At 43.8% G+C, this 27,364-nt stretch overlaps 3 protein-coding genes across 3 annotated transcripts; 2 read left to right on the top strand and 1 right to left on the bottom strand.

The window, feature by feature from the left end:
• Positions 1–19: 19 nt before the first annotated feature.
• LOC309706578 (uncharacterized protein) lies at positions 20–5,757 on the bottom strand. Its single transcript, XM_082533238.1, has 2 exons — positions 5,422–5,757; positions 20–4,121 (listed from the first exon to the last, which is right to left on the bottom strand). The coding sequence occupies exons 1-2, from the start codon at positions 5,624–5,626 to the stop codon at positions 3,187–3,189; spliced, it is 1,140 nt and encodes a 379-aa protein (XP_082389364.1). The 5' UTR covers positions 5,627–5,757; the 3' UTR covers positions 20–3,186.
• A 1,219-nt stretch (positions 5,758–6,976) lies between these two features.
• fam217bb (family with sequence similarity 217 member Bb) lies at positions 6,977–9,835 on the top strand. The gene is made up of 4 exons (XM_082535023.1): positions 6,977–7,332; positions 7,590–7,674; positions 8,027–8,094; positions 8,169–9,835. Exons 1-4 carry the CDS (start codon positions 7,220–7,222, stop codon positions 9,487–9,489), a joined length of 1,587 nt encoding a protein of 528 aa, XP_082391149.1. The 5' UTR covers positions 6,977–7,219; the 3' UTR covers positions 9,490–9,835.
• A 1,988-nt stretch (positions 9,836–11,823) lies between these two features.
• Positions 11,824–14,918, top strand: pdrg1 (p53 and DNA-damage regulated 1). Its single transcript, XM_082533008.1, has 5 exons — positions 11,824–11,982; positions 12,440–12,515; positions 12,672–12,746; positions 12,839–12,919; positions 14,315–14,918. Exons 1-5 carry the CDS (start codon positions 11,899–11,901, stop codon positions 14,395–14,397), a joined length of 399 nt encoding a protein of 132 aa, XP_082389134.1. The 5' UTR covers positions 11,824–11,898; the 3' UTR covers positions 14,398–14,918.
• The last annotated feature ends 12,446 nt before the right edge of the window (positions 14,919–27,364 follow it).

The following is a 27,364-nucleotide window of genomic DNA, read 5'->3' as shown; positions in this document are numbered from 1 at the left end:
TTGATTAATGCACTGTACATGATTGTCTACAGAAAACATGTCATTTTATTCAGCAACATCTTACATGCATTTTAATGCCTGAAAAGCACATATACACTTTCCTTCAACAAAATACATCATTAGATGTTTATTTAAAGGATCTCATTCACTCAAACAGCATCCCTGCATCATCTTAAACCATTTAATTACATTTAAATATGGTGTTTTGATGGCGTTATGGAAAGAGGCGGTTGGGATTAGGGCTATCGTTTGTTAGAAAAAGATAATTTTTGTAGTTTTTCCTCCTTATACCACCATGGTGGATTTTAAATCAATCAATATCGGATTTTGATTTAATAACAGACATTTAACAATGATGGATTACCTGTGTTTTTCATAGTCCCCCATTTTTAGAGGCAAAACTAACTTAGGTGAGGTTAGGTCACTTCCCCCGATACTCTGTCACAAATGAGGAAAACATATAAGTTGATTCAAGGTGTTGAATTTGGATTTCATAGATTTTCATTATAATTTTAGTTCAAAGATGTGGTTTAAGAAACTTCACATCTAACAAACTTAAGAACACTCTTGATGAGGTAGGTGTGTCACTGTCGAGGTGATCAATGAAAACACAGAGCGTTTACCACAAAGTGCTAAAAGAACCAGCTCTCTATTGTGTGATGATGGGACTGCTGATAGAAGTAGTAGCTGACAGGATGCACTTTGAAGTGTACAGGGCTACAATCTGTGCTCAGATTCAGCCAAATGCTGCAAAACTGATTGTGTCACAGTGCAAATTGATAATGACCCAAAGTGTATCACTAAAGCCACGCTAGAATTTCTTATTAGTAATGCCTGACTACTTGTCAATTCTCTAATTACTTCTGGGCCTCAAAAAATCGGGGACTATGAATAAGAAAAGAAAGAAAGAAAATAAAAGGCTGTAATTCTTAAACAGTTAATGCAATACTTTTGTTAAACCCCTTGTTTTAAAGCTAAACGTCTGCACTTCAATCACATATTCTGACTTAAACAGCTGTGTATATCAGCAAAACTACAAAAACGGTGTATGCCCCCCAAAAACTATGGACCCAACTCTGACCACTAACTGTGGTGAAAGGGGAGCATGCAATTAAGTATGATAATGTTTTTATTACATGAAACGTTATATGTGGGAAAACCTGTAGAATATGGAAATCTACGCTACAGCAAATTAAGGTGCATTTGTGTCCTTATTTTATAGCAGTATAAGTGAAATGTAACTGCAAGTTTAACTGATTACAGTACTTTGAGAGGGATCTTCAAACTGACAGAAGTAACTCACAACAGACAGATGACAGCTTTGCTCAGGTTCTTATACAGGCTCAGGTTTAAGAAGATTCTTAGATCTTTACTTCATGTTATTAATGCTTATTTTCTGTACAGCACTTTGTTCCTGTGCTGGGTATTTTAAAGTGCTTTATAAATAAAATTGGATTGGACTGATATCATTTTTTCAAACAAATGCTGTTTACAATGCAAACATTTTAGCGATTGCCCATGTTCCATTCAGTCAAACATTGGACACACTTATACCTCATATACTGAGAGAAAAAGCATTGAGGTAGGAGCTACCACAGAGTTCAAAGAACTGCACTCATCCTCAGCTACACGAAAACATTTGAATTCTTCCAACAGCAACATTGAAGACTTTCCTACAGTCCATAAGAACCTACAGGCGAGAAGCAGGGCTCACACAGACGGTAAACGATCGCTTCCGTGACTTTGGGGGCTTCTCCTTAACGCGCTCCCGGAATAGAGCTCTGGAAGACCCAACCAAAGCCCTATTCTGGGAAGCATGTTTAGCAAAATCTGAGTTTAGAAATAAAGTGAGTTGGTTAAATTTGATGTCAATAACTCTGGGCTTCTCATTCCAGAAGAGCTGACCAGTTAGTTCAATACAACTGTGAGTATGTTCAGGATGGGATTGAGCACATTTATGAGTACAGAAAGAAAACCATCATCAGAGGAGCTCTGACACCAAGATTCTCCAAGAAAGCACAGCCTCACTTCGAATCCAGTGGACTGAGGAATATCACCGTGTCAGTGTGGATCACGATGGCTATGTTAAGAAGCAGGAGGGGAGAAGAAAATAAAATATATGTATCTCACAAAATTGAGTACACCCTCACATTTCTGTAAATATTTCATGGGACAACACTGAAGATATGACACTTTGATACAATGTAAAGTGGTCAGTGTACAGCTTGTACAACAGTGTGAATTTGCTGTCACCTCTAAATAACTCAACATACAGCCATTAACGTCTAAACCGCTGGCAACAAAAGTGAGTACCAGCATTGCTGCAGAGGGCGTCAAAGGTCAGCCTGACAGTGGCTCAGACACACGCCACACACTGCATCACATGGCTGTCGTCCCAGAAGGACGCCTCGTCTAAAGATAATGCACAAGAAAGCCCGCAAACAGTTTGCTGAAGACAAGCAGACTAAGGACATGGATTACCTGTGGTCTGATGAGACCAGTGGTTGCAACACAAAATATTGACACTTTGGGCACAGTTTGGACATTTTCACTTAGGGGTGTACTCACTTTTGTTGCCAGCAGTTTAGACGTTAATGGATGTATGTTGAGTTATTTTGAGGTGACAGCAAATTCACACTGTTGTACAAGCTGTACACTGACTACTTTACATTGTATCAAAGTGTCATAACTTCAGTGTTGTCCCATGAAAAGATATATCTACATCTATGGATAGATATATCCATGTGTATAAAAACAGAAAAACCCTTGGATTTATAGTGAGGAAATAACCCTCGTGACTGACTCAGAACTGAAGTCGACTCTGGAACAGAAACTCAGGGTTAAATAACTCAGAGCTGTTAGCTCAACTGAGATGTCTGACCATACAGACAGGTATGAATACATCCAGGCAGCAGCAGACTCGCTTATTTTTAATATTTATGAAATGTGGGGTTTGGGTTTTTTTTAGTACTGTTGGAAGTCGTAGTAGTAAAGGAGGTTAAAATGGGATTAACTGCCTAGCCCTTGCAATCTACAACAAGCATTTTGAAAATGCACTTTGCTCTATTAATACACACACTCACCATCTCTTTTTTCACACTTAACCAAAAGGAAAAAAATTTATAATAGCAAACAAGTTAAACTCAGAAGTACTAGACCAAAGCTCATCCCGGTGGACTGAGTTTTTCACGTCTTTGTGTGGATCTGCGTGTGTCTCAGCATGTCCTTCTTGTATGCAAATGGTCTTGAGCAGATGCCACAGCGGTAAGGTTTCTCTCCCGTATGCTTTCTCATGTGAGTAATTAGATTACTTCTCTGTCTGAATCCTTTCTCGCACACTCCACATGTGTACGGCCTCTCCACTGTGTGGATCCTCATGTGCACTCTCAAACACTCGCCTCGTGCGAATCTCCTGCCGCACTCCTTGCAGCAGTGAGGCTTCTGACCCGTGTGGATCAGCATGTGCCTTTTTAAATGGGTCTTTGTGGTGAATGTTTTGCCACAGACGTGACACAGATTGTCCTCCTTGTGTGTTTCTATGTGCTGCAGCGCACAGTCTCCGTGTGTTTTCAGGTGAATCATCAATGAATTCCTGTGGCAGAAAGATTCTCCACAGAGCTTACAACAGAAAGGACTTGTCCTTTTCTTATTGCTTAAGCTGGAACTCTTCTGCTTCTGCTTTGCCTTTGTTTTTGGCTGCACTGTCTTTGAATTGGATGCTCTGCTCTCCATCCTTTCATTATCACAGGCATCATTTTCAGCCCCACTATCTGAGGAGATGGGCTGGCAGAAATCCGATCCTCCACATCCATCTGCTTCCTGCTTAATTTTTCTAGACTCTGTTGAGGCATGGGGGAAAAGCACTACTCCCTGTGTGCTTGCCACACTTTGGCTCTGAAAGCATGAGGAGGGGGACCCTGCGCTCTGCTCAGATTTGAAACAAGCCACAGCTTCACAGTGTAACAGATCCTGCAGCTGGCCTTTGTCTCCTCTCGGCCAGTGTTCCTGATTTACCAGAAAGTCTGCTCTCAGTGTGTCCTGCTTCACCAACAGCTGACTGGCCTGAGCATATGTTGTCTGTGTGGAGACCTCTGCTTCGGATACACTCACCTGTTGGGAGCCTGCAGACATGACAGGGAAAGATATGACACTGGCAAACATTTACAAAAGGCTTACTGTTTAAAGTGATAGACATGGAAGCTTGTGGTAAATGTTTTAATTCATGGCTAAATATATCATTTTACTTACAAAACTTGCAATGTTGACAAGTGCTTAGGATGCACAGCATATGTCCATATCATAGTCCAACGTGTCCCATACACTTGCGAGCATGTCTGGAGTGACTGCTGTTGTTATGCTACCTACCAGTAACCCATGAAGCTGGTAGGCAGCAGAACAATCACGTGTTAGAAAGAATCCACTCTTTACAACAGTGCGTGTTTTAACTGTAAATGGCTGCAGACTTAAAGCCTTTCTAGCTCTTCAGACTACCAAGAATCTCCACACACATCTGTAATATGTCAAGTCTTTTTGTTCATCTGAAGTCACATTTATCCAATTTTAAGACCTGCTAAGTATTATTTTTATTATTTCCCTGGTACGTAAACGTTTTTCCAAACATATCTTATAACAGCTTTCTTTACAAGCCTTCTTTCTCTATTGCTGCTGTCCTTCAATCACAAATCAGACCCTTTAACCCATCTCCACCGACTCCACCCTGCCTGCACTCTCTTCTTCACCTCCCTTGTGAACTCTGTTTTGTATAGTTGACCCACATATTTAAACTTATCCATCTTCACTACAGCTATTGCTTGCACCTTCACTTTTCCACCCATCTCATTCTCTTTTACACACGGTGTTGCTTCTGTTGACTCTTACTCCTTTCCTCTCCAAAGCACACCTCCACCTGTGAACATCAACGTCCAGAGAGACTCCTCGCTGAGCTCATATGTCAAACTGTCCATCACCACTGAAAACAAGAAGGCCAATCTATGATGTAATGTCCCCTCAAAAAGAAATCTAACCAAACCTTATAGGAACTAAGTTATTTATTTTAACTTCTGTAAAGCCCCTAATACAGAGTCATAAATGCTTAAATAAATATATAGATAATTGCCTAAATTAAAATATGTTTACATTACAGCCTTTATGAAATTTGATATACAAATGAGGTTTATTTAATAGAGAACACCATGAACGCCTAAATATGTATTTGTGTCACTCTCTACTCTTCTGAACCTAAAACGGTGCATTTAACCGCTGCATGGGAAAAACGCTGTTTCTTATTTGGTTCGTCCGCCTTAAGAGAATCAGCTCTGTGACTGCAGTCTATGCTGACTGTAGTCCCAGGCTACACGCACATTAAAACGGGTCTGATGGCTGACAGCAGCCTGCTTATCTGCATGGTGATAATAGACCAACCTGCCGGGAACACCTCCTCCTCCTCCGCTTTCAGAGCCTCGGCTAGCGTTAGCAGCTCGTTGGGCTTCACATCTTCTGACTGGGACACAAAAGCTTTGTCAGTGTGAAACTCTAATATGGTTCTCTCCACGGCGCCGAAGATTTCCTCCGCTGCTGCTGTCAGACGCTCATTCACGAAGAGTCTGAGCTGCTGTAACTTGGACATTTTGGAGGACAAGAAGACGCGCTGTTCCCTGCGAAGAAGCGAAGTCTTCTTCTCCTCTCGTAGACGGCGGCAGCCGCAGTAGCCGCTGTGGGGAGCTGCTGCCCTCTTCTGTGTAGTTGTTAAAAGCTTTATTTTGGAACAGGTGTTGTGCCAAAGTAGTTACCCCCGTCAAAAATTGTTTGACGGGGGTAACTACTTTGGCACAACACCGGCAATACTTGCAAAACAATGAGTAAATATACAGTAAATATTAAACAATTCCACGAGGAAAATAGTCGATACCAACTAAGTATCTGAGCTAAATATATATTTTTTTTAGTATTTACTAAAGTACATGTAACATGATGGACTAATGTCACCTCCATGTTTGTTGTGGGAAGTTGCACTGGTGGTTTTGTGTGTCACATTTGCTGTGATGGGGTTGGATTAATTGAAGGCAGGTGTATTTGAGTTCACTGATACTCTAGTCTACTTATAGTCCACACTACAAACACTGCTGTGACGTTTGTCTCTCTGTGCAGGTGTGTCATCAAGATGACTTGATTTAAATGTGTTATGATGGATAGTTTGCTGCTCTGTGAATTGTATAATGAAGATGTGGTGACATCTTGTCTCAGTGCAGGCCTGGGCCTGCTGCAGTCTAAAGGCAGCGTTGGGTTGCTGAGGCTGGAGTGATTACTGGCCTTCTACTTACAGGGTGGTGAGACTTGGGGGACAACTGCTGATAAAGTGTTTGACACGTAAAGTCCAACTGACTTGACGCATCGCTGTCTATGGCCTTATATTATTTTTATTTTTTTTTAATCTCTTTTGCAAGTGGGAAACTGAACTGTGTTATCCTTCCAATTTTTGATCATTGCACTAATAAATTATCTTTTAGAATTTTATTGGTTGTCATCTTTTTCCCACGGCCGAGACGGTTGGTCAGACCTAGAACCTCTGTGTGCGTTACATACATTTAATTTATTCTCTTGGATAAACTGTCTAATATAAACTCAGTAACCGGATAGCAGGTATCTGGTATGAACTGAGTATATTTTACATTTAGTTTAGCATATTTTATTTTTTTGTATCTTCATACACTAAGTTTTCAAGGAAGTCACAGAAGAAACAGTCAAATGCTCTGATCCAGGTTCCTGCACATCCCCCAATACATTTATTGATGTGTATTATTTATTGTTTAGCTCTCTGGTGTGTGCATTGGGTCCTCTCTCTTGTGAATCATTGAACTGATTGTCCTCAGTATAAACCAAAGGTGTCAAATTCATTCCAGGTAATGTAGAGCACATTTCATGTCGAGTGGGTCGGACTGGTAAAGCTGTCGATCAGCTCACTACATTTAGTTTATTTTAAATACACGGAGGCATTTAAGCTGCCGGTACATGTATGAACCACTCAGCACATTAACCGTGCGTGCTCCGTCTGTGAGCCCCACTGCCCTCCGCTGGGCGGCAGGTGAATCGCACACAGGGATCCATACCTAAACACAGTTGTGTTTGGTTCATTTCAGCCCATTACTCATTATGATCACAGCACCGTGTTTCGCGTGAACAGCTCACTCGCCCATTTCATTGGTGCCCGCTGGAAGCTGGGATGGGCACCATTCTGCAGGAGCAAGTGGCACAGCGGTGTGCCGAGAGGGTTTCCAGCAGGGAGAGGAAATGGAAGAAGGATCTGTGGAGCATCGCCGGGCCTAATGTGGGCAGGTACCGCCAGATATGCTTATTATTGGGGTTACACGGTGGTAACGGATGAAGACATGGCTGCTGTTTGTTGCCGTGTCCTCGGCGGCGCCACAGACGCTGGATGTCGGTGGTGTGTGACTGCACTTAGATGTGCTAATGCTCACTGTGTACGTGTGTGAACAAAGAAGAGCGCCATGTCTGCCCTGTGCTGCTGTTTCTACATTTCATGTGTTTCATCGGTCACATTTAACTCGGAAGATTTGTTTGTTTCTCTCAAGTAACATAATGGGAAGGCGGCAGTCTCAGAGGAAGCCCACACCGCCGCAGCACGCGTTCCCAAGTCAGGAAACTAACAGCGAGAAAGTGAGTGAACGGGCTCGGATCACTGTATCACACACAAGATCAGTCAAATTAGCTGGTGTTCCAGTTCTGTTTTAAATGATGGTGCATTAAATAGTGACTGCTTTCATACAAGATACAGAGCTGCTGTTAAAGTAACACCTACACGTTTGCAGTGAGCGTTGTTTACATCTCGCTATTTTTTCCTTTATTCCACATAATGACACATTTCTGTGGCACAATAGTGCACTATTTATATCAGGCAAAATGTCAACAAGTCTCAATTTATTACCATGGTAATAACATTACCATGGTAATAACATTACCACGACCATGTTTAAGTGATAAGTTGAACATAATGTGTCTGTAATTGCAGAGGCTGCAACAAAGAAGAAAGCACAAGTCTAACAACTCCTCAGCTAAACGCAATACTTCTCAACACAGGTGAGGTTTGTGCAAAGTTTGTGTTGTTCGCTGCTGTCTCAGTGCTGAGATAATAGCTTTGCTTTGCCTTGCAGCGCTCACAGATCCTCAGAGTCAAAGGCTCTTCCAGTGTCCCCCACAGAGGGCAGGATGGAGCCAAAGGTGCTGCCGGTCACTAAGCGCTCCAGCCACAGACAGCACAAGCATGCGGGGAGCAGAAACGGCAAACACACAGCAGCTGTCTCCTACCACTGCACGTGTGGTTGCAGCACTGAGCAGCTGGAAAGACACTCGCCAGAACTGGAGGTCAGACGCCTGAGTCGCCATGGAGAAGATGACAGCGACACCGATTTGTCTGAGTCAGAGAGACTTCCTGTGTCAGCCTGCAGTCGTGCTCCTCCTCGGCTCGAGCTCAGGCCAGAGGTCATCGAGGCCGAGGACTGCTCCTCTCGCAGCCACAGATCCAATTTGCAGGGCCATGGAGGTTTTGACTTCCCAGACTTCCTCCCTCCACCTTTTAATTCGTGGAGCCTGAGTCAGCTGGCTGTTTTCTACAACATGGAAGGCCGAGGTACCCCCCGGCCCAGGCCTGTGGGCCCTTTGGAAAGGTATCTGGAGAAGCTGCTGCAGCTGGAGTGGCGTCAGATCCAGACCGTCCAGGAGGAGAGCGGGAAGTCGGCAGTATCAGAAGTGATATCCAGCTGTCACAGGTCCCCTGCTGCCGCCACATCACGTCTCAGCTCTCCCAAGTGCATCCTCCAGTGTCAGCGTGCCTTCCCCCTCACTTTCCTCTCCTCCCTGGCTAGTCACTCCGCCCTCCTCTCCGGCTGCGCCTGCACTCTCTGCCGGATCCGCTGCTCCCGCTGTAGTGTGCCATGCTGTTGCTCGACTTACAGCCACAACCGCCAGTCCAGGCCGAGTGCTCCGCTAGAGCCCAAAATACTCCCGAAAAGGAGCTACAGCGAGAGCCGGGTGCACTCCTCAGACAGGGGCTCACAAGCCCAAAGGTTCAGCAGCCCTGTGCGGACCAACAGCCACCTGAGGAGAATGCAGGCATCAGGAAACATCCGCAACCCTGTCCAAGGTGCCGCCACCAGCCTTCAACACACTGCCAGCGACTGTAATGAGGTTGCCTGGAAGGGGGATGTGTGGGACTACAGGATGGGCGGGTTTCGGAGGAGGAGCGGCTCAGAGCAGAGGAGAGGTGGAGGAGACAGGAAACAGAACGGATGGGAGAAAAAACGGAGCGGCTCTGAGTGTAGAAAAGGAGGAGCTGAGAGGAGGAGAGCGGCTAACCTCAAAGAACAGGAAATAAAACCTGACGCTGTCACTGCAATAATAGACAATTTACCAGGATCCAAATATTCTCCTATACAGAGGCCAAGCAGGCCCAAACAGGTGGAGTTTGTCACATAACAGCAGGTGTAGTGATGAATGTGTAATCTGAATGTTACATACTGTCATCACCTTAAAGTTTTATTATGAATGTACAGTCAGCAATACTGTTCATTTGTTAATGTGATATTATTTCTCTGTGCTGTGGGGGATGTTTACACAGATATGGGAGAGAGCCGCTGGATGTCCAAGTTTGATAAGTTTGTGCTTTATTTAAAAGAACCCAGATAGCATCGTGTACTGTATGTGATCATATGATATGATTTTCAGCAATTCAGGTTTATTAGTCTTTTGAATGAAGCAGCAAACATCACCAAAATTTATTAAAGAATACCAAACAGTCTTGTGAAGATGGTGTATGATGCTGAGCGGGGAGAAAAGGTGAATACTGGACTCGCAGGCTTACTTGTAGGTGGTGAGCGTGGGGTACAAGAGGTGTGTGATCGAGTGATGGTCCAACCTTATGTTTCCAGGAAACTGAGGGTGAGGGTGGGCAGGAGGGTGAGAGCGGAAAAAGGTTTAGTTTCCGAGAGGAAGGTAGCGATGTAGTGAGAATTGAGCCGCAGGTCACTTAAGCAGTGTTGTGGTGGAGAAACTGAAAACAGTTAAATCAAGGTTAGTACAGAACAGACATAAAGTTACAACGCAGTGAGGCTGGGTTACCTCCATGAGGTAGCTGATAAAATCGCAGAGAGTGCATGACTCCGCTGGCCTTAAGTATTACCTCGCTGACTGGATGGCAGGTGAGCAGAACAGGTAAGGAACCAAGGCTCCGCCCACAAAACACCAGCCACTCAGTCAGATCATGACAGGGACTTCTTCTAATCTGGATCAGACTAAAGGATAAACTGATCAGATTGAATAACGCCTATGAAAGAAAGTGACACAAATGTGTGTTCAGATCATTAAACATCAAATGAAAAAACACAAGTCTGGCCATAACGTGGGAACAGAAGCAGATATTTTGAAGATGAGTCACTTTTGGTGCAACACGGAATCGGTAACGCCTATAGACTGTACAGAAAAGATGGAGCTAACTTGCTCTGGATGTGAAAGGCTTACAGTTGTATGGATGTTAAACGTTATTGCCTTGCACAAAAGGTAACGTGCACAAATCATTTTTGTTCTTAGCATCAATTTGAATCAATCTAAATCAACATGCTTGGCTTGCTGCTGCAGTCTGCATACTTCTACATTTCCCCATATGAGGAAACATGTACCTCAAGGTGAAGTGGAGAAAACAGTAAGAGCCTGCAACACTAAAAAGGAAGCGAGCAGAGGAAAGTCTGACTGATGAAAGAGATATTTGTGCCTGATGAGGAAGGCACATTTCCAAAGCGTTCCCTGATGATGGTTAAAAATAAGGTGAGCTGAAATACTTAAAAAACTTAGACTTAAAAACAACTTTTTCCACTGAGACAGTCGCTGTGGATTAAGAAAAAAAAAGGAAGAAAGGTCAGTCTCGCTAGTTTCGTTGGCCTTGAGGTTGAAAAAAGTTATCTCAGGTCTCTCAAACTTTGTTTCATGAGTGGCTACTTAAAACTGAACTGGATAGGACTCATGGCAAACTCTTCACAACTTTCAAGTGAGTAAGAGTTAAGAATGACACTGGCTGACATATGACCTGGCAATAAATATGGAAGAGAGCCTGGAATGACTGGAAGCAACCAGCTGTCAGCCTCAAAGTGATGCGAGATGAGCGAATCAATTCCAGACGGCTTGAATCAAGCCAAAGACTATGTCTGTCTGTTATGCACAGTCTGAGGTGACCACATATTAAATCTCCTCAAAGTTATTAATACAGATACGAGCTCTTTGTCCCTCTGTTTGAAATGCAGTGAATCCCCTCTCCCTCTCTAGTCTGCGCTTATGGACAGGGAGATTTTTGTGTTTCGTACAGTTCAAGTTATTCTGCAGCAGAGTAACAATGGTAATAGTGGTTTATAGTTCTGCTGTATCCTGTGAGGCAACTTATCTACTTACTGAGAGAAAAAAATACAAATGCAAAGCCCAGAGTCTACAGGGGTGGCTCCAAAACTGACCAACAGACAGAGAAATGTACTCAAAAGTGTTTCTAAATTTAGTGTTTAAATATTGCTGTTTATTGGTCCCCCTGCAGCTTTAGAGAGTATACGCGTGAGATGATTTTACCAAGCAGGTAAAGAAGTACAAAGAGGCGAAATCATCATCAAATCAAATCATTTCTCGCATTGCACAAGTACAGTTACTGAAATCAACTCTTCCACATAACATTTCTACACATGAGATGTGCTGCAGAACGAGCCACGTCTTTCAACTGAAACGTAGAAATGAACGTTCTCGTGAAACGGCTGGAAATGACAGAAACATTTGCGGCCAGTTTCCGAGCGGTCCTTGTAGTGTTCAGCTGTTGTTTCACACCGGACATATTTTGGAAGCGGCACTGCAACCATGGACGAGGTGTCCCAGCGTGTTTTGGAGTATTTGACAGAAGTCGAAGAGGCAGCTGAAGATGTTCTCACCACTAAACAGCAGGTAAGTAAATACTGAGCTGAGGACGTTCACACGGGAGGATCGTTATGTACGTTATAGAGGTATGCTAACGTAGCCAGTGACGTTAGCTGCTAAGCTAGCTAGCTAAGTTGTCAGCTCATGGATGAGAGAAAAACACATTTTTGTAATATATAATACATATATATGTGTGTGTGAGAGAGAGAGAGGGAGACTTTAATAATATAAAATACTATATAATATAAAAATGTGTGGACATTTTTCACAGATACAGCTTTTTAGTCAAATTATGAAGCTGCTATTTACAATGAAAGATTTTGTATTCTTTGTATTTGTATTATATTTTGAATTCCGTATCAAAGCAAAATAGAAGTACATTCACTGGTGCTCTCATTGTTTTATCCATCTGTGTTTGTTTGTGTGTGTGTGTGTGTGTGTGTGTGTGTGTGTTGCTAACTAATGCCGTCTGTTGTTCTTCTAGATTGTGGACCTGGACACAAAGAGAAACAGGAACAGGGAGGCACTCAATGCCCTGAAACATGATGTGGCAGATTCAGGTGAGCATCCTCTCCCAGCAGCTGTGCCACTAAAAGAGTCAAACAAGAGAAGCTGTTAAAAACACAAAACCTCACAGTGATAGGAAAGCCAGGTGTAAAGTTTATTCTATGTGTGTTTATGCAATGAATGACATAAAACACTGCTCACATTTGCAGAGAAAGTCAAGGTTTGCTTGGGAAGCATGTTTATCAAATTCCCCAAATCCAAGACAAGAGAAATGATTCAGAAAGGTAAAACATTTCTAAGTCATTGATTCTTACATGTGCAATTTTATTAAGAACACATCACCCTAAACTCTTTTGATCTTTGTTGTGGTGTGTAGACCAGGAGCAGCTGGACAAAGAGATAAATGATCTTCGCAAAGGGCTGAAAGCAAAAGTGAATCGTCTCAATGAGATGCAAGGTAAGCTATGCTCTTACTATAATACATAATACTTATTAACAGTTAAACTGTTTAGCTGCAAAATGTTCATCCAGTTATTTCTTTTTAGTACCACTTAGATTTCCAGCCTTTTGTTGCCCCACCTGATTTTTTTAAGATGTGTTGCTGCCATCAATTTCAAAATGAGCTAATATCTTTCATGAAACAGTAAAATGTCTCAGTCTAAACATTTGACTCTGACACTCTGACCAGATGTTTCTAATTTTAATAATATTCCACACACAAAGGAAAGCAGTATTAGTTTGTTTAATTTTCACCTTGAAGGACATCCTGGTAACCCCTCCCCCAATAAACCCCCCAAACTCACGAGTATTATTAGTTAAATGTGAAGAATATATGAAGAAAATCACTTTCATTCTGGTTGTATAGAAAAATAGAGGCCTCAGAAGCTCTTACTAGTCAGTACCCAGGAGGAAACAATCCAGAAAGTCTATTTGAAAGATAGATTTGATCACAAACTGCGATTGGGAAAGAACCAAACATTGCACACGATAAAGTTCAATCGATAAATTAGATTTATGAGGGTCCCTGCATCACAGCCTCATAAAATGCTAAACGGTTTTGGAAGGTGTGCAGTATGTTTGGGATCCTTCACAACCCCTAACAATCAAACCAGATCTGAACACAGAGACACTGTGCTGCATTTAATCCTTACATACTGGTCATATTTTCATACCTAGTCTGGTCTGGTCCAGAATATCTTCATAATGAGCGTCTACACCAAATTTTGAACTACAGATTGTTTTTGGAAGTATAAATAGCTACTAATGTGTTTTAGGAAAATCCATCAACAGAATGACATTTAGGTTTTTCACTGCTGTCAAACATCTAAATGGCTCAGATTTGGGTTAAAGTCATAGGTTTGAAGCAGCCATAAGTCAGTGTAGTAAATAGCAGGATGTGTGGAAAGTCTGAATATATAATGACATTTTTAAGTGTTTTATGTGGAGTCTGCTGTCTGTAAAAAAATAATTCCATGACATCTGGAATATTCCTGCAGCCTCCATAGCAAAAATGTCTTGTCTGGTCTCCAGTAACTTATTTGTACAGGAAGTGCAGTGTTATCTGATGGAGGTTTCATTGCTTTACATCATTAAACTCGCAGAATTTCTCCCAGTGGTTCTGTTGTTGGAAGCAGGAGAGGAAACTGAGTCCAATCTGCCTTCAGTCAGATACCTTTAGATTAGGAGGAATAAGCATAATGACTCAGTCATTATTCCTGTGGGAAGTCCTTCATATTATTATTGGGAAAAGTCGTCAGTCACAGTGATCTCTATTGTTCTGTTCCTACGACTACATTTATTTTAAGTCAGTCTTATATGATCTCTTAACCTTTTTTGTGTCTTACTGTTGCAGGAAAACCTGAGCTGAGAGGCTACAGTCTTTCTCCTCTGTCCACTGATGAAATCAGAGCTATTAACAGCCTTTTAAAGAGATGACTGGAATTCAACAAATCACTGCATCTGGGGACAAATGCCACATGCTGACATGTTGACTGCAGCACTCAGTTGTTCAGATGGGAGCACAATGTGCCAGAGCTTCAAGCCAAACCATCATCGACATGAGAACTGATCGCATTTTAAATGTGGGAGTAGCTAATGTGGAAACCAATACAACTCCCATTCTGTCTAATGGCTAGCAAGAGCTAACCTCACTGATTGAAAAGAGAATTTCAGTTGTATTGAAGTTTTTATCTGTGACCTCGGTTAACACTTTCCAGATGAATTTATGGTTTCAGTTTTTAGTTTTAACCTTTTTCTTTTCAACTATAACATGATTTTTTTTGTAAATTGAGTGAAGAGAACAGTTTACCCTTTATTGTTTGATCGCTCAGTTCGAGGAGTCGCAACAAGCATTTGAGAACTAGTAGTTGATGTCACCACAGACAACTTTTATATACAGTATTTGGCTGTGATGTATATAATCCATCCTTCGAGCTAATAAAAGCTGGTAACATACACCCAGGCTTTGTGTTATTCCCCTTATTGCATAAATAATTCAGTATCAGCTTAAGAATTCACTTGCTATCATGGACAATGAAAGGATTTCATCTGGGTCTTCCCAAGTCCACTTCACTATAACACTTAATGTCTAAACACAAGCAGAAAGCACCAGATCTGAAATCTTAGCTCAGGTCTCGGGTCCTGAGGAGGCCGTGGATCCATAATGTCTGTCTTGTTAGAATCTCCTTATTCACACTGGACTTATGAAGATCTCTTTCTTATGCATTTTCAGGGTAGTTTAGTTTAAATGATTGTGGTCAAAGTCAACAGCTTAATGGAATAACAAATTCAGAGTAATAGGCTCATGTTGACACATCGAGAAGCATTCAGCAGTTTCTTTTTTGGGGGGTAATAGTTCATAATACAGCCTGGGACAAAAGGGCATTTGAAATTACAGTGTAATTATATCTACCCTAAAATACTAGGCACATTAAAAAGGGGGTAACAAGTCAGAGTTTTTTTTTTAAAGGAAATACAGAAATTACTATAAATTAGAGTACTGTATCCGGTCTTTAAATGATGACGTGATGAACCCTGCTTCTGGGCCATAACGACTCTGCTTTTGTTAAGGTTGTCACTGTCGGCCTCTCTCGGTTTTTATTACCGCTAACCATTTTAAAGCTCAGTTTTTAAAACCTTATAATGTAACTACAGCCCAGTCCGTGCAACAGTACATTAATGACTAACCTCGTATTGTGGATGGATTATCTCAGTTGTTCTCCTGACTGAAGTTTGGTCCGTTTACAGCTTCCTGCCATGCGATTGCATTTGTCCCTAACCATCGGGAACCCTCACGTTAACTTTTATCAAGTGGGAAAAAGTTAGTGTTCATCCTCCAGCTTCACTGTGTTTATGTTATGCTAACATATGCTAACATAGTTATGCCGCTAGTGATCACGTAGCACACCATTATATACCAGCTAGCCCAACTTCAGTAACCCTACGAACGTCACTGCTGTTTAGTTTTCTGTCTTCTTTTATGTTGGAAGCAATAACAGAGCTGTACGTTTAATTTTTTAAGAAATCTCTCATTCAGAACATGGTGGTTTATCATTAGATGGAAACTAGCGAGCTAACTTCCTGTTAACTTCTAACTCTGTTAAATTGAATAAATTCTGTTTTCATGGATGCCTGGATGCTAAACTTAATTGTTACACCTGGTAAAGCAGCAACGCTGATCGTGATGCTGCAGTGATCGTGTGACTTTAGGACCTGAAGCTGAGTTTGGGCCCAGGCACAGCTAATGACGTCAGACTTAAAGACCTGATAGGTGATTTTAAGTAGTGAACAGATTTCACCTATCGCTGGTTATTTTTAGAACATAACACCCGCGATAAACGAGGGAACTCTATACAAATACTGAGAAATTTCAATCCCTTCTCTCTTTTGCTCTGAGGCGCAAGGGAAAAATATCGACAAGTCGATGAACATCATCTACAGATATATTCGGTAAATGCCCAAGACATCTTGAGAAATGTAAATTGCCACTTGATTCGTCCATTTGGTTGACTTTTTTTGGAAAACCCGACCGTAAACAAGACGTGAATATCACACCGGAAACGAAGCACACTATAGGAGTTTCCCTACCGGAAGTAGCATATGCCAAGGTGCACATAGTCTATTGTAACCTACATTGTAGGAGAGAGAAATATCGTGGAAGTGTCATGGTCCTGGGTCGTTGACCCAGCGTTTTGTGTTTTGTGATTATTTCCCTCTGTTCTAGTTATTCTGTGTCCTCCCCCCTTGTGTCCGGTTCGGGTTCTAGATTTCCTGTTTTGTTCTGAAAGTCTGTGTCTGTTGTCATTGTGTTCAGCTTGTGTCCTCCAGTCATCATGTGTATTCAGATCAGCTGTTCTTCCCTCCTGTGTGCGATTACCCGATTACCTTGTGTGTGTGTGTGTGTGTATATATATATAGTGGGTGTCGGTCTGTGTTCGTTGTCGGCTCGTCTGTGTTTCTTGGTATCCTGGTCCTTGGTCTGCGTCTCTCTGCTCCGCTCTCCGTTTTGTAAGATTTCAGGTTTGCTCTTTAGTTTCTCCCAGTTTAGGTTTGTCATTACTCATGCTTCATTGCCTGTTTTTGCCACTGCCACCGTGTAAATAAACTTCACTCGTATCATCAGTTTGCTGCATTTTGGGTCCTCCTTTTCCTCCACTCCACACGGCTCACTCCGCCAGCCGTGACAGTACGAGCCGACCAAACATGGACCCAGCGGCATCCGCACCTCCCGAGGAGCTTCGGGAGGAACTAATTGACTCTGTTTCCAGGTTGGTTAACCTATGGCTCGAGCATGAGGGGGAAGAGTGTCTCCGCGCTGTAGAAGCCAGGCTACAGCAGCTCATCTCTGCTCACTCCTGGCTGCTGGACTCTCTTCACCCGCTCGCACAGGACTTCATACTCAACGAACTGCACCTTCACCCACCAGCCGCTACCGCTTCCCAACTCAGCCCGGCGGCGAAGATTTTGCCCGGCCCGCCGGAGGTTTTGCCCGGCCCGCCGGAGGTTTTGCCCGGCCCGCCGGAGGTTTTGCCCGGGAGGAAGCGACGATCGCGCCGTCGGCGCATCACCCCACAGCCGAAGACTAGGACTTTGGAACTGCCAGCTGTGGTGAGTGAAAAGGACCCTTTTTCTGTTTTGGACTGTGTGTCTGTTTATTCCGGGGCTGTGTTTTTTGAGTCGGCTGCCCTGCCGGTAGCTCAGTTAGCTGCCCAGCAGCCACTAGCTCAGTTAGCCACTCAACCGTCACCCCCATTACAGTCACAGCCAGACCTATTAGACACTTGGTTACAATCCATAGCTCAGTCAATAGCTCAGTTGACAAGAGACTCATCCGCCTTATTATCACCTATTCAGCCATCGTTGTCACCAACTCCTCCTGCACAACAAGTTAAGTCCATCCAACCCGGAAAGAACTATTTTTCACCTGTTCATGTCAAGCAGAGAGACACACCACATAATATTGTAATCAGTCCTCAAAAGCTGGCCAGCCCAGAGACTGTGACACACTCCAGGGCCTCCCCAGAGGCTGGGTCCCAGCCCCCGGCCGACTCTGGACCCCTGGAGATTAAGAAGCCAGCTGAGGACTGTATCCGGCTGTCGCTGCCCGAGCTGGGTCAATGCTCTGTGCAGCTGCAGTCTGCCTTGTGTTTGCCAGAGGCCCGTGCGCCTGCTGGTTCTGAACTGTGCCTGCCAGAGGCCCGTGCGCCTGCTGGTTCTGAACTGTGCCTGCCAGAGGCCCGTGCGCCTACTGGTTCTGACCTGTGTGTTCCAGGGGCCCCGGTGCCCACTGGTCCAGAGACTGTTTTCGCTGGGGGGCCCGAGGAGCCCGTCCAGCCTCCTGCTTCGCCTGCTGGGGGGCCCGAGGAGCCTGTCCAGCCTCCTGCCTCGTCAGCTGGGTGGCCCGAGGAGCCCGTCCAGCCTCAAGACTCATCGGCTGGAGGTTCAGGAGAACCTAGCCAGCCTCCTGTCTCGTCAGCTGGGGGGCCCGAGGAGCCCGTCCAGCCTCAAGACTCGTCAGCTGGGGGGCCCGAGGAGCCCGTCCAGCCTCAAGACTCGTCAGCTGGAGGTTCAGGAGAACCTAGCCAGCCTCCTGCCTCGTCAGCTGGAGGGCCCGAGGAGCCCGTCCAGCTGCCAACTGCAGCCTCATCATCCTCGCCAGCTGCAGCTTCATCCACGCCACGGGCAGCAGCAGCTTCTTCCACGCCTGCAGCGCTACAGTCTCCGGCTTCCACGCCGTCGCCTGCTGCAGCCTCATCATCCTCACCAGCTGCAGCCTCCGAGCCTTCATCCTCGCCCGGTGCAGCATCGTCATCCTCGCCTGGCCCGGCTGCAGCATCGTCATCTGCCTCGCCTGGTCCGGCCTCTGCTTCAGCCTCGTCATCTGCCTCGCCCGAACTGCCGCCTCGACATCGGCGGTCATCTACCAGGCCGCTGGTGGAGCGTCATCGTCGATATGGACGACCTCCTAGACGCCGCCGCTGCCTTCCGCGCGGTCGGCCTCCAGACTTGTGTCATCGTCGCCATTGCTGTCCGCACGGTCGGCCGCCTGAACGGTTTCCTCGTCGCCGCCGTTGCTGTCCGCACGGTCGGCCGCCTGAACGATTTCCCCGTCGCCGCCGCTGCCGTGTGCACGGTCGGCCCCCTGAACTGCCTCCACTCCGCCACCGCTGCCTTCCGCTCGGTCGGCTTATGGATCGACGTCGCTGACGTGGCCGGCCTCAGAAGATGAACTGTCCTGGACTTCTGAGTTGTCAGCCTCCGGGCCGGCCTCCTGAACTGTGTTTTGTTCTCGTGCTCCAGCATGTGTGTTTTTGTTTTGGACAATTCTCTCGGTTCGCTGGAGCTTGTGTTGGTCCCTCCGTCCTGGGCCCCCGCCGCCCGCCCTGGGTTGGTCGTCTGTTTTTGTTTTGGGCTGTCTGGAGCCAGCCCTTGGAGGGGGGGGTACTGTCATGGTCCTGGGTCATTGACCCAGCGTTTTGTGTTTTGTGATTATTTCCCTCTGTTCTAGTTATTCTGTGTCCTCCCCCCTTGTGTCCGGTTCGGGTTCTAGATTTCCTGTTTTGTTCTGAAAGTCTGTGTCTGTTGTCATTGTGTTCAGCTTGTGTCCTCCAGTCATCATGTGTATTCAGATCAGCTGTTCTTCCCTCCTGTGTGCGATTACCCGATTACCTTGTGTGTGTGTGTGTGTGTGTGTGTGTGTGTGTGTGTGTGTGTGTGTATATATAGTGGGTGTCGGTCTGTGTTCGTTGTCGGCTCGTCTGTGTTTCTTGGTATCCTGGTCCTTGGTCTGCGTCTCTCTGCTCCGCTCTCCGTTTTGTAAGATTTCAGGTTTGCTCTTTAGTTTCTCCCAGTTTAGGTTTGTCATTACTCATGCTTCATTGCCTGTTTTTGCCACTGCCACCGTGTAAATAAACTTCACTCGTATCATCAGTTTGCTGCATTTTGGGTCCTCCTTTTCCTCCACTCCACACGGCTCACTCCGCCAGCCGTGACAGGAAGAGACATAAAGTGAGTAAAAAACACAATAAATGCATTTAGAATATATTTAGAACTACAAATTAAATTTCGTTTTAGCAATTGGTGGTTTTTTAATGTCACAATTCCAACCCACCTCCTTTTTCTAGGCTTGGTACCAGCAAAAGTGACCCGAAAAAGGCACTCTGGCAGAGTTACTTTTTGTGTGTGTGTTTTTAGACATCCTGGTGAACTTCTATCGTTGCACCATCGAGAGCATCCTGACCAACTGTATAACAGTCTGGTACGGGAACTGCTCTGCCTCGGACCGGAAGGCGTTGCAGAGGGTCGTGAAAACTGCCCAGCGCATCGCCGGAGCACCACTTCCTGCCATAAAAGATATCTACAGGAAGCGGTGTCTGAAAAGGGCTGGGAAAATCATCAAAGACCCCAGTCACCCATCACATGGACTCTTCACCCTCCTGCCCTCTGGGAGGCGCCACAGGAGCCTCCGGACTAAGACCACCAGGTACCGGAACAGCTTCTTCCCCACAGCTGTCAGACTCCTGAACTCTGCCTCCTGACATCTGACCCACGTTAAACTCATGGACTGAACATACACACCCCCACAATGGACAACTGTACCCTCAAACACATAATAATAACATGGAGTGAACCACCACTCACAACCACTAGCACTTTATACAGCCTCTGTAGAAACTATCTACACCCTCACTTATCTTAACTGCACTACTGTATAGCTCTGTGTAAATAATCATTCTGTACATTCAATAATCTTTAATCCTACAACTGTTTACAACTTGCATAGTTCCCATTTCTGTATAGCTGTATATCTCAGATTTCTGTAAAGTTATTTATTTCATATTCTGTATAGTTTTTCATATTTATATCCTGTTCATAGCCTGTACATAGCTTGTACTCACTACAGCCTGTACATACTTAGTTATAGAATATTCACAACATACTTCATACCGTGTACATTATAACATACCATAATAGACCCATTTCTGTAATATACTTACATATCTATACTATTGCTAATATATATTGTAATATACCTATATCACTAAAGCACTTCTGGATGGATGCAAACTGCATTTCGTTGCCCTGTACCTGTGCATGTGCAATGACAATAAAGTTGAATTCTATTCTATTCTATTTAAGTAGTTTTAAACCTTGTGATTCACAAAAAGTAAGAGTAAAAGAAGATCTGATTGTGCTACAGTCAGGGCAGGAGCAGCGGCTTCGCTCATGCACGATTCATTTGCAGTTTTGGAGGCGTAGGGGGTCAACATCTCCTGCTCTGACAGCAGCTGGGGGCGACTGCTGCGTGATGACAATCCGTCGCCTGTGAGCGCTTTGGCACAGGCGAGGTGCCCACGGCAGCACCCGCTGCTTGTTGAGAGTAAGAGTGATACGTGCTCTCACGTGGTCCTAAGTCTTCCTAATAACACCACCAAAAGTCGCCAGATTTGTCGCTAGTCACTTTTTAGAAAAAAAAGTCGCTAACGGGGTCTGAAAACTCTCTAAATATAGCAACAAAGTTGCTAAGTTGGCAACACTGGGTTAGTGGTGTTTCTAAATTACCCATAGATGTGAATGTTTGTCTATCTCTATTAGCCCACAGGGCTATCTCTGTTAGCCCTGTGTCAGACTGGTGACCTGACTCTCACCCTTTAGTAGCAGCCCTTAGTTATGCAGTACTTGAAATTACTTAAACAGTACTTAAAATTATTTACAGAATAATTTATGGCTCCATGTCCCATGTGCTAGTCTTGCTAGTCTTGGTAGCCAGGGATCGGTCCGCCAGGGCCTCCACTCCTGGCCGCCCGGCACACATTGCACAATGCGCCTCCTGCGGGTGGTGGGCCTGCAGAAAAATGGCCCATGTCCCTTTTTCGGGTGTGCCTGGCCAGGCCTTATGGACTAAGGCCCGGCCACCAGTCGCTCGCTTTCGGGCACCCTCCCCGGGCCTGGCTTCGGGCGTGACCCGGTAACCCTATCCTGGGAAGGGTGAACTGTTCTCTTGGTGTTCTACTCATACGGGTCTTCTGAATTGCTCTTTGTCTGGTCCCTCAGCATTCCCTTAGAGGTAGGGAGAGAAGTTCAGCCATCTGGGAAGGGGTCAGAGTAGAGCCGCTGCTCCTCCACATTGAAAGGAGCCAGTTGAGGTGGTTCGGGTATCTAACAAGGATGCCTCCTGGGCGCCTCCAGGGTGAGGTGTTCTAGGCATGTCCCACTGGGAGGAGGCCCCGGGGCAGACCTAGGACACGCTGGAGAGATTATATCTATCGACAGGCCTGGGAAGCTGGAGGAGGTGGAGAGGGAGAGGGAATTATTTCTTTCTTTCCTGTTAAATTCAGACTTGCTGCCCCTTTTTCTGTGTGCCTACATTATAGTATTTGTAGAGAAATATAATTATGTTGTAATTTCAAATAAAATACCATGGAATTCCATGTAATTACAGGGTAATTACACCCTTTATCTGTATTGTACAATTTTAACTCCTAACTGCTGGTGCTTTTTGATGGTGCACCTCGAGGTGGTGCTGTGGACCGCAGTAGCTGAAAAACAAAATCTCTAGAAATTTATAATGAAGTATTTTTTGGGTAAGAACTGTTTATTAGCCTTAGCCATCTTTGCCTTCTGAAAATGTCTAAAAGCCTTACAGAGCAACACACATAAATGGAGAAATGAGCAAATACATCCATGATGTCAATAAATCTGTAGTTGGTTAACAGCAAAACAGGAAGTTTAAACTGTGATGGATGTTTACAGCTTACAGTTTGGATTGTAGTGTTTATTTGGAAAAGAAACTTTGTGCCTGCGCACTGCATCCTGGGTCACTCGGGCTATAATTAAAGATCGTACAGTATGACTCATCTGAAGAGAGTTTAGATGTATTGAAAAAACACACATATACACAGCAGCTGTACAAACCTGCAGACCAGCCAAAACATATCCAGACAGATATACAAATACATTTATTAAAAGAATAATAATCAAGAGAAGGAGATGTTAATGCTTGTGTGAAGGCTTTAGAGACAGACAGTGAATATGGGCTCTGTCACTGCTTCTGATTAATTTTTTCCCAATAAGTAAAACCTGAGAGTTTGACACACGTCTCCTATAAACAGCAGCAGCAGCACCATCAATCGTAGCTGCATGTCACAGTGAGAGCTGCTGTTTACTGGAGAAGAGCATCGGTGCAGTGAGAGTTGGGCTTCCTAATGCATGTTTGTGTATGGAGGCCGAGGCCTGCACACAATAAAAATCACAATACATAATAATTCTGAATATGTGTGACACACAGTGATTAAATAGTAAACTTGAGTATGTACTTTCAAACTTGTATCCTTTTTTTCTTTAAATGGTTTAAGCATAAGCTTAATTTAGTAACAGAACAGTCACTAAACATCAAACCTTAAAAGAACTATATTTATGCTGTGGGAAAAAATCAATCGAAATAAATTCTTAATAGGAATTAAAATGATCAACATAAAAAATGCTGTTCAGAAGTTTAGTATTTTTAACTGGGAATGGGTCAGAGCACCTGAGCATGGTCGCAGCAAAGATGTATTTCACAAGCAAAGATGCAGCATCCACCAAAATATATCCACTTTTGTCTTCAGTTGTGTTGTGAAGAGTCAAATGTCAAATACACTTAAGTAACGCCATTCCCCCCAGAAGAAGCCAGTCCATGAATCGAGGGGTTGCAGTAAGGTCAGAACAAAAGCAACTGATGTAGCGATGCCAGGACTTTTTATCCAGAGTGAGCAACAAAGGAAAGACTGAAAGAGAGATTATGAGTAGTTCAAATAACATGTCATGCCTTCCCTTCATTATAGAAGTGGGGACTATGAAGATACGTTAAAATAAAATACATGTTTGCATTAGACAGTTATCTTATGTCCTTTCTCTGTGGTGTTGATCAAAGTTATGTAGACTACAAAATAAAATCAGTTCTTGAAGTTGAGGTCAGAAGGTGGCACTGCAGAGTCAGAGCCTGCACCCACTGCCTCGATCCATCGCCTTCATGCAAGTAATAACACGCCCTGTAATTACTGATTCACAACACAATGCTATTCAGAGTTTTCGTTTGGCAATTCTGTAACATTTATAATCATGGGTGGAAACTACAATGAGGATATGGATCTCCTTCTATTGTGTTCAAAAACAAAATGTTATGTGTATGTAATGTAAGTTAAATCATTCACATTCAAGAGCCTTTCTTTGGTTTTTGATACACTGATAGTGTTTTCTTATTTTCCATGAGCATACCCTGACTGGCTGTTGGACCTCTTCGTGAAAGCCCTTTAACTTCAAACACACCTGCCACTCCAAAAGGACAGGTGACAGCGCTCAGACAAAAATAAATAAATAAATGTCATCACTGCACTGATGGAAAGGCTATGAAAATATAGTCTCTACTGCCTGCTTTTGGGAAATGGGAGGTGCAGATTAAGCCGAAACACAGCAAAGTGCTCAGTGATGTTACCTTTAGTACACGCAGCCTAGTAAAGCGTGGTCACTCAGTCATGTGTGTTCACACAGCACAAACACAAGAACACGGAGATGCCTTTATGTGTGCAGCACTCATTCTTTAGTGGGCACTGATTCTGTTTTCCTTCTGTATTTTGGTGGAAAGTTATTGTGCTCTTAAATCTTTCTTAGTATCCCGTCTTAGAATAAATGTATGCGCACACAGGTCTGAAGTTTTTCTACAGCTGCTGGGTTTTCAGGTGTTTTCTATTATCTTAGTTTTCTTCAGGTGAGACATAATTTACATCCTTAGATGGAATCTGAATGATAAACACCCACCGTGCTGACCTGAGGCAGAGGGAACAAAATGAATAACAGCATTGTGGTTTAAGTCCGTTGTCTGACATGCTGCTGAGTACGGGGAGGACACGAATAACTCGAGGGAAGAAGAGGGAGGGACAACAGCGGTCACGTGTGTGAGGAGGCAGAGGTGGTGGTTTCGGTTCACTCTCTTCTCTGACTTTGGTTGCGTGCCACCGCACTCAGGCCTGAATCCAGCTCTGAGTGATGAGTTTATGAGTCAAAGGATGGGAACCTGCTGATTGTCTCAAATGTGAGACAATTATACCAAACGAGACACGCGATGGAACCGAGAAATGAAAGTGACACACTGGCATTCTGAGCCGATGATTGATTATACAACCACGCCTCCACCAGACTACAAGAAGAAAATCAATCACACCCGAGAGGAATGAAAATAAATCCATAAACTATGTGTAAATTATAGTGGCTTTGACAGTTCGGTGTGGAGCTGTATCAAAGGCCAACCCTATGGCTCTAATTGTGCCTTAGCTACACTGACATATTAATCACCGTTTGCAGGTTAGCTGCCCTCATGTGCTCCAGAAAGCGGCAATGTTGCTGCAACATTTGGATTAACACATTCAACACCCGTCACTCCCTGGGAGAGGACTTTAATTTATCTGCTATTGAATTCAAAATGTGAAACTGAACTACCCACGTGGAAATGCTACGAGTTTTCCTCGGCATGTTAATTGTGCGTGTGTGAGGCTACGGTTCCTTCCTGCTGCGAGCCTGAATTGGTTAATAGCTTTCTGGAGAAAGATCTCATTTTTCTGTCATTCCCACATCATCCTAACCTCCAGCGCTGCAGTGATGATTTACTGAAGGCTGTCCTTAAGTGTAGAATATGTCCCGTCAGAGAGGTGAATGTGCAGGCAAATCTGGAGGATATGAGTCAAATGTTATGTGTGCGGTAGAGATGCTTATTTTGACAGACTTGGCTCAGAGAGGTGTTGTTGACTTGGCAGAAGAGACTTCGTTGCTCAGCTGTCGCTCACAGAAGCGTCTATGCTGTATATTACAGCATAACATTTTTCACAAAGGCGATGAAAGCTCATCTTACAAAAGCACCGGCGAATAGATCAAAGGAAGTCAAAGCTTCACACACCTCATGCAGCATTTAGACAAAATGCTTAAAAGTGAGGGGAAAACCCCGCAGGTTTAGCCTTGAACATAACCTCAGATGAATTCGTATGTTGCATCAGTGCTTTGAGTCCTCTGCTAAAGCAGAAAAGTGCTATTTAAGAAACCAGTCCGCGTACCATTTACCACACACCACAATTCCTACCTGTCAGAGCAACAGTGAGAAATTATTATATTGTTGTGGTAGATGAAGTTTAGTTATATGCTATATATTATTACTAGCATACAGGGTTGGCATTTAAAGCTAATTATATCTAAAAAAGCTTGTCTTATCAGTGTGCAGTAGTGTTGGCTTTCTTCACATTCTCTTGTAACACCCTCTTTATTCCTTTAGCATTTTTCTCTTCCAGGCAACCTTATGACCCTCTGAGCTGTTTTCAGTAACACGTCTCATGCCAAGATAAATTAAAGTGATGAAAGATCTGCAAAACACTTCCTGCCGAAACAAGTTGGAAAGCTGGTGATGCCTGCCCTGTCTGTGGATTATTCTAAAGTTATCTACATTACAGTCACAACACAGTATTTTGCAACATGTAAATTATTTGCGACATACTGACATCATTCAGATCCTGTGTCACTAATAAAAGTCATTTGTATAAGTTACAAATCTATTTTCAGTCTGTCGATTGGTTTATTTGTTGCCACATATTTGTCTCATTATTGTGCATCATCGTTGTCTTTTGTGTGTGGCTGTTATCTCAAGGTTTATATTGTACTTAACTCTTTTGTTCCATGTTTTGCCTCACTGTTAGTTGCTTCAACAATGAAACTTTAACCTGACAAAATATTCAAACTAACCATAATACCATAATAATGCCATAACCATAATATCCTATTTTTCTTCTGCATTCCCTCCCAGCAGTGTTAAGATCTGAGTCTATGACATCATTGTGGCTTGTGTGATATAACTGTGGTTAATGCTGGCAGACAGTAATATTTTAAATTTCTCCTCCTGAGACACAGTAAGACTTGTCGTATACTGAATTGGGATAAGAAAGAAGAATCAGGACCTGTTTCCTTTTCCTGTTTTCTGCCTGTGGAAGCTGTTTTGAAATGTTTTCACTTTTATGTTAAACTCCGCCCACCTCTGCTGCATTGGAATCCTACTTATTGGCGCTTACTTACCTGGCAGACCTCTTACACCTATGCACTCCTCAAACATCTCTCCGATCAACTGACCAGTCACTCCTCGCTGTCCCCATGTCGAGACTGAAGCACCTGGGGACTGAGCTTTCGCTGTTGTGTTGCTCCTGTCCCTCCATATTAGGCTGGCCCCAACACTTGAAATCTTCAAGTCACTTTTAAAAACACATCCTTTTCCCAAGGCGTTTTAGGAGTAGTACCCGACTCAGCTTGTAGTCAGTTTTAGTCAGTTTTTGGTTGCTCTTAATCTTCTGTGCTTTTATTTATTGTCTGTTTTATTCATGTTTTAATATTCACT

The sequence above is a fragment of the Aulonocara stuartgranti genome, assembly GCF_965226115.1.
Source record: "Aulonocara stuartgranti genome assembly, chromosome: 5".
In the NCBI taxonomy this organism is placed as follows: domain Eukaryota; kingdom Metazoa; phylum Chordata; class Actinopteri; order Cichliformes; family Cichlidae; genus Aulonocara; species Aulonocara stuartgranti.
The sequence above is the reverse complement of the archived record's forward strand: the minus strand, read 5'-3'. Positions and strand labels throughout refer to the sequence as shown.

Bases quoted from the DNA above. Each gene is read 5' to 3' on its own strand.
- LOC309706578 (XM_082533238.1), bottom strand. From the start codon at position 5,626: ATGTCCAAGTTACAGCAGCTCAGACTCTTCGTGAATGAGCGTCTGACA. The intron at 4,122-5,421 runs GTTGGTCTATTA...TCATGTCTGCAG, and splicing joins GGAGGAGGTGTTCCCGGCAG to GCTCCCAACAGGTGAGTGTA.
- fam217bb (XM_082535023.1), top strand. From the start codon at position 7,220: ATGGGCACCATTCTGCAGGAGCAAGTGGCACAGCGGTGTGCCGAGAGG. The intron at 7,333-7,589 runs GTACCGCCAGAT...GTTTCTCTCAAG, and splicing joins GCCGGGCCTAATGTGGGCAG to TAACATAATGGGAAGGCGGC. The intron at 8,095-8,168 runs GTGAGGTTTGTG...TTTGCCTTGCAG, and splicing joins CGCAATACTTCTCAACACAG to CGCTCACAGATCCTCAGAGT.
- pdrg1 (XM_082533008.1), top strand. From the start codon at position 11,899: ATGGACGAGGTGTCCCAGCGTGTTTTGGAGTATTTGACAGAAGTCGAA. The intron at 11,983-12,439 runs GTAAGTAAATAC...TTGTTCTTCTAG, and splicing joins TTCTCACCACTAAACAGCAG to ATTGTGGACCTGGACACAAA. The intron at 12,747-12,838 runs GTAAAACATTTC...TGTGGTGTGTAG, and splicing joins AAGAGAAATGATTCAGAAAG to ACCAGGAGCAGCTGGACAAA.